The sequence below is a fragment of the Nerophis lumbriciformis genome, linkage group LG14 (assembly GCF_033978685.3).
Source record: "Nerophis lumbriciformis linkage group LG14, RoL_Nlum_v2.1, whole genome shotgun sequence".
In the NCBI taxonomy this organism is placed as follows: domain Eukaryota; kingdom Metazoa; phylum Chordata; class Actinopteri; order Syngnathiformes; family Syngnathidae; genus Nerophis; species Nerophis lumbriciformis.
In genome coordinates this window covers 45701324-45708823 of record NC_084561.2, presented here as the reverse complement: position 1 = coordinate 45708823, position 7500 = coordinate 45701324, and the positions used below count along the sequence as shown (strand labels likewise).

The 7500-nt window shown below is 36.5% G+C and overlaps 1 protein-coding gene across 1 annotated transcript in view; it reads left to right on the top strand.

The window, feature by feature from the left end:
• Positions 1-7500, top strand: part of vtg3 (vitellogenin 3, phosvitinless) — a 76321-nt gene that overhangs the window by 55398 nt on the left and 13423 nt on the right. The window contains exons 20-24 of the mRNA XM_061975467.1: positions 490-604; positions 668-830; positions 2760-2869; positions 2949-3020; positions 5487-5693. Of these exons, the coding sequence (XP_061831451.1) occupies positions 490-604; positions 668-830; positions 2760-2869; positions 2949-3020; positions 5487-5693 (667 nt within the window). The remainder of the gene's footprint in view (positions 1-489; positions 605-667; positions 831-2759; positions 2870-2948; positions 3021-5486; positions 5694-7500) is intronic.

Below are 7500 nucleotides of genomic sequence, written 5' to 3'. Positions count from 1 at the left end.
TTTACAGTGTGTATAGAAAATGAAAGCATAGTAAAAAAAATAATCTAAAAATATAATAATTTAAAAAAAATTTTAAAGTGAAATTTCCTCCCGTTCCTCGCGCCCCACCTGTCCTGTCTCTATTCCCCACCAGTGGGGCGCCCCCCACACTTTGAGAAACGCTGGCTTAAGGGGTTATTCGGCTTAGTGTAGACATATTCTTAGAGTGGTCCACCACATTCCGATGTAATGGCTGCATTTACAAAAGAAAGGTGGCTAATTGTTAGTTGTTGAGTGGTACATTTTTAACTTTTAACAGCCTTTTGGCTGCCTGGTAGGAATTGTAGGGGGAGTTCTGGGCGTGTTGACTGATTTCAGGTGGTTCCACCATACAAGTCACTCAGATTGTCAAAGTGGATGAGTTGTAAAAGACAGAATTGGTGTGGAATAAAGTTTTCAGAATGAGTCCAAACCCAACAATGTTTGTCCCGCTCTTCTCCCCACAAACAGCTCCAATGTTTACGCCGTCTCTCGGAACAGCGAAGAGCCAACTTTGTCCAAAATGACTCCCATGATTCCCACCGCCGCCGAGGGTGCGCCGGTTGTCCAGCCGGAAACCGCAGCGGTATGACAAGCTCCCCCCTGGGGGAAAGGAGTGTCAGTAAAGTGTCATGTTTGTGTGCTGCAGCCGCCCAACACCTGGCATCCCAGGAGCAAAGCGTGCGCCCAGAGTAACATCTACGGGGCGGCACTCTGCGTGGAGTCGGAGATGAGGAGAGTGTACTACCACCAGGAGTACCCCTTGTACTATTTCCTGGGCTACACCAATGTGGCGCTGAAAGCAGTCCCAGGTGAGAAGACGCACGACTTAACCACAGAACACCTTATAGAGTGCTAAAAGAAAAAACATGGTTTTTATTCCAATTATAAATAGATTCATCATTTTATATATATATATATATGTATATATATATATATATATATATATATATATATATATATATATATATATATATATATATATATATATATATATATATATATATGTGTATGTATATGTGTATATATATATATATATATATATATATATATATATGTATGTATATATATATATATATATATATATATATATATATATATATATATATATATATATATATATATATGTGTATATATAATGTATATATATTCATGCATACACATTCATATATAATTATATTTTCTATTTGAAAAGGAAAAAAATATATACATATATATATATTGATATTTGTGCATATATAGAGAGATGTATACATATATAATTACATTTTTTTATTTGAAAAAATATATACACATATATACATACACACATGTATTATTATTTTTTATTTGAAAAATAAATAAATAAATATATAAGTATATATATACATGTATACAGAGAGATATATACTTATATTTACACATACAGTGTATACATATATAATTATTATTTTGCATTTGAAAAAGAAAAAATACATACACATATGTACATATATGTACACAAATAAACATACACATTTATACATATATTATTTTTATTTGAAAAAGAAATATATATATATATATATATATATATATATGCATGTGTATATATACTATATATATATATATATATATATATATATATATATATACAGTACATATATATAGAAAGTGATGTATACCTATATTTACATATGTAATTATTATTCTTCATTTTAAAAAGAAAAAAAAATATACATATATGTACACATGTAAACATACACATTTGTACATATATTATTATTATTTTTATTTATTTATATATATATATATATATATATATATATATATATATATATATACATACACACATACATACATACATATACATATACATATATATATATGTATATATATATATACATATATAATTATTATTCTTAATTTGAAAAATAAAAAAAATATATACATATATGTACGCATATAAACATACACATATATACATATATATTATTATTTTTTGTTTGAAAAAAAAATACATATGTATGTATATATATATATATATATATATATATATATATATATATATATATATATATATATATATACACAGTATAGAGAGAGTGATATATACATATATTTACACATCTATACATATATAATTATTATTTTTCATTTGAAAACGAAAAACATATGTATACATATATACATATACATATATGTACACATATAAACATAAAATTATATACATGTACTGTATTATAATTTTTTTATTGGAGTATATATATATATATATATATATATATATATATATATATATATATATATATATATATATATGTGTATATATATATATATATATATACATATGTGTATATATATTTACACACATACATATATAATTATTTTTTTTCATTTGAAAAATAAAACTTATATACATATATGTAGACATATAAACATACACTTATATACATATATTATTATTTTTTATTTGAAAAAGCTGAGAAATACTGAATAGCTGAGATTGGGAGGAAGTTGGTGTTGATTTATTTTCTTTGATGAGACTAATAAACATTTGTTGGTCTTTGGAAATAAACATTTTAAAACACGTCTTTCAGGTCAACACTGCTCGTAAAAGTCTTTTGCAGGCAGTTTTTAAAAGGTTTTATTGTAGTTTAGATAGCAACTAATATATGCCCAGAATGGTGTTGCATGGACAATGGATTCTGAATCCAATCCTGAACGGAGTCGTGAGATGGCCGAGTCTTCTTCTCTCCTTCCACTTTGTTTCCTTGTCACAGTCAAGACTGCCAAAGTTGTGGACAAGATCCACTTAGAATTCAACGCTGGGAAGAGCAGACACCCGGCCAGCACCCAACAACTCCTTGGAACTCTGAGGAGGCTCCCCAAGGTCTGGAATGATCCTCAAAACCCTATTTATTTACTCTAAGATCCTGGAAACGTGTCCTGACACCGGCTTGTGTTTACAGGACGCTGACACGCATCTTCAACCTTCCTCTGAGTCCTCATCCAGCGAATTGGAATCGGGGCGTTACGACACGGTAATGGAACCTGAACTCACCTGAAACCTCCTCTGAGGACTCTGCAGTCTGTGCTCCTGTCCTTGTGTCAGACTTACCAATGAAAGTAGTCCACAAACGTCCACTGCAGAGGACTTGAGAGCTGGATACCCTTTAGTGATGGGTACCAGAGTCACTGCGGACATAGGTTACCCACCCAGTACTGCTGGATACCAATTAAAACCGCATTGTTGCACGTCACCTTGCATCCGGTTGCAAACGCGCCACCGGCCTAAACACTTGGCGGGCAAACAATCAGCTGCAGTTTTCTGTAATGTTATTTGCCATGCCAACAAAACAAGGAGAAGGCACTCAATATTAAGGCTCCACTTTGTAAAATGCGCTAGCTCGACGCTAATGTACATTGGAAATGCCATATACGTGCTACTGATTAGCATTAGCGATTTTACATGGCGACCTCCAAATGTAAAATTAAACTAAGTTATTTTATTATTATTACTATTATTACTACTATTATTATTATTACTAAATTAACGTGACAATCAAACAGTGCCAACACTATGTAGGACTCAATAAAAGACGTCACTGGCACATTAACATTATATATATATATATATATATATACATATATATATATATATATTGTATTTTTTTGTTGCGCTATATGGACAATGAGAATATTCCTGTATTTTACAATTAATTGATATTATAATTATTACTGTGTGTGTGTATGTATATATATATATATATATATATATATATATATATATATATATATATATATATATATATATGTATGTGTGGGAAAAAAATCACAAGACTATTTCATCTCTACAGGCCTGTTTCATGAGGGGTTCCCTCAATCATCAGGAGATTTTAATGGAAGCATTCACATACCATGGTTTATATAAGGCACAGAGTGGGTGGGTACAGGCTGGCGTAGGGGCGTGGTGATTGGCTCATGTGTTACCTAGGAGGTGTTTCCGTCTGTGGCGGCATGCTGATACAATTTCGCTGCGCTTGTTGAGGGATGACAGGTCTGGACGGTAAATAATAAACAGTTTCTCTTTCAAGCATAGGTTGCATCTTTTATTACCACTATTGTAAGGTGTGTTGGATGCAAGAATTTGCCATGTTATTGAATATTCAACATTATTGTCTTTGAGGTCCCAAATGTGTTTGCTGAGTTCTGTGGTATTCCGTAGGTTTTGGTTCCTGAAAGAAGCCTTGTGATTGTTCCATCTGGTTTTGAATTCTCCCTCGGTTAATCCTACATATGTGTCGGATGTGTTAATGTCCTTGCGTGTTACCTTAGATTGGTAGACAACTGATGTTTGTAAGCACCCCCCGTTGAGAGGGCAATCAGGTTTCTTTCGGCAGTTACAGCCTTTGTTGGTTTTGGAGTCGCTCTGTCCGGGGGCCGACGGCTCATTTGCAATTGTTTTGTTGTGGTTTGAGATAATTTGTCGTATATTGTTCATACAGCTGTAGCTCAATTTAATGTTGTTCTTGTTGAATACTTTTCTTAGGGTGTTGTCTTTGGGAAAGTGTTTGTCAATCAGATTGAGGAATTTGTGTCCAATGTTAGTTGAGACGTTTTTGCTGTATGGGGGGTTGTACCAGATGATGTCGTTTCGTTTTCTGTTCTTTTTTGGCTGGTTTCCTGGCGTGGGTTCATAGGTGAGGGTGAAATTGTATCCGCTTTCATCAAGGGCTTTTTGGTACGGGGGGGTTGCTTGGTCAAATTCAGCTTTGCTAGATGACAGCATCGATAGCCTTTTATTAATTCCGGTAGGTATTCTTTTCGTGGTGGTGGGTGGGTGGTTGCTGTCATGGTGCACGTATTGGAGTGTTGTGTTGGGTTTCGTGAATGGTTGGTAGCTGTTATTTCTCAGGTTGAAAGTGACGTCAAGGAAGTTGACGGTTTGCTTGTTGGCTTCAATCGTGATCCGTAGGCCGTTCTCTTTGAAAATTTGGCATATGCGCTTCTTGGTATTCTCGCTGCTCCTTGGCGAGGCGCGACACACTGCCAGTCCGTCATCACGGTAAATACCAAGGTTCAGATTGAGGCTAGCGAGCTGGGAGAGGAGGAAACTCCCAACGAGTTCACACGTTTCTGCTCCGTCAAAACAGTGCTCAACAAATGTCAATTTGGAGCGGAGTATATGTCTTAATAAGGTTATCCAAAAAATAGTGCTCGATACCGTAGTAGAGCGCAATATATGTATGTGTGGGAAAAAAATCACAAGACTATTTCATCTCTACAGGCCTGTTTCATATATATATACTGTATATAAATGTATATAAATCTATATTTGCAAATTTGAAAGGAACCCTTCCCTGGTTACCTTTGTTGTGTCTTTGCTGCCGATGCATCCTTCTCTGCTTGGACGTTGTCATCATCATCATCATCATCATCCATGTTATGGATACAATTCAGAACAAAATGACAAGCAGGCTCCTCTCTCGTCTTTTTTGGCTCGGCAGATGTTAAACGCAACACCGGAAGCCGTGTTCAGCATCCGAGCGCTCGCCATGAACAGGAACCTGAAGCCCGAAGGTTACGACACGGCCGTGTACTACACACCTGAGGCCAGAGTCCAGAACACACAGCTGATTGTGTCCCAGGTTGGAGAGAACACCAACTGGAAGATGTGCATGGACACAGTCTTGGAGAACCACGCTGCCGCCAAGGTATATATACATATACATACATATATATATATACACATATACAGGTAAAAGCCAGTAAATTAGAATATTTTGAAAAACTTGATTTATTTCAGTAATTGCATTCAAAAGGTGTAACTTGTACATTATATTTATTCATTGCACACAGACTGATGCATTCAAATGTTTATTTCATTTAATTTTGATGATTTGAAGTGGCAACAAATGAAAATCCAAAATTCCGTGTGTCACAAAATTAGAATATTGTGTAAGGGTTACATTTTGAAGACACCTGGTGCCACAAACTAATCAGCTGATTAACTCAAAACACCTGCAAAGGGCTTTAAATGGTCTCTCAGTCCAGTTCTGAAGCTTACACAAACGTGGGGAAGACTTCAGATTTGACAGCTGTCCAAAAGGCAACCATCGACACATTGCACAAGGAGGGGAAAGACACAAAAGGTTATTGCTGAAGAGGCTGGCTGTTCTCAGAGCTCTGTGTCCAAACACATTAATGGAGAGGCAAAGGGAAGGGAAAACTGTGGTCAGAAAAAGTGTACAAGCGATAGGGATCACCCGCGCCCTGGTCAAGATTGTGAAAAAAAACCCATTCAAAAATGTGGGGGAGATTCAGAAGGAGTGGACAGCTGCTGGAGTCAGTGCTTCAAGATCCACCACCAAGAGACGCTTGAAAGACATGGGTTTCAACTGCCGCATACCTCGTGTCAAGCCACTGTTGACCAAGAAACAGCGCGCAAAGCGTCTCACCTGGGCTAAGGGAAAAAAGAGCTGGACTGCTGCTGAGTGGTCCAAAGTCATGTTTTCTGACGAAAGCAAATTTTGCATTTCCTTTGGAAATCGAGGTCCCAGAGTCTGGAGGAAGACAGGAGAGGCACAGGATCCACGTTGCCTGAAGTCTAGTGTAAAGTTTCCACCATCAGTGATGGTTTGGGGTGCCATGTCATCTGCTGGTGTCGGTCCACTCTGTTTCCTGAGATCCAGGGTCAACGCAGCCGTCTACCAGCAAGTTTTAGAGCACTTCATGCTTCCTGCTGCTGACCTGCTCTATGGAGATGGAGATTTCAAGTTCCAACAGGACTTGGCGCCTGCACACAGCGCAAAATCTACCCGTGCCTGGTTTACGGACCATGGTATTTCTGTTCTAAATTGGCCCGCCAACTCCCCTGACCTTAGCCCCATAGAAAATCTGTGGGGTATTGTGAAAAGGAAGATGCAGAATGCCAGACCCAAAAACGCAGAAGAGTTGAAGGCCACTATCAGAGCAACCTGGGCTCTCATAACACCTGAGCAGTGCCAGAAACTCATCGACTCCATGCCACGCCGCATTAACGCAGTAATTGAGGCAAAAGGAGCTCCAACCAAGTATTGAGTATTGTACATGCTCATATTTTTCATTTTCATACTTTTCAGTTGGCCAACATTTCTAAAAATCCCTTTTTTGTATTAGCCTTAAGTAATATTCTAATTTTGTGACACACGGAATTTTGGATTTTCATTTGTTGCCACTTCAAATCATCAAAATTAAATGAAATAAACATTTGAATGCATCAGTCTGTGTGCAATGAATAAATATAATGTACAAGTTACACCTTTTGAATGCAATTACTGAAATAAATCAAGTTTTTCAAAATATTCTAATTTACTGGCTTTTACCTGTATATACAGTCGCTTCCCCTTTGGTCCGGATGACACGATGTCAAATATCTCCAAAAACAATTTGAAATGTGGACTCGTCAGACCACAGAACACTTTTCCACTTTGCATGAGTCCATCTTAGATGATCTCGGGCCCAGAGAAGCCGGCGGCGTTT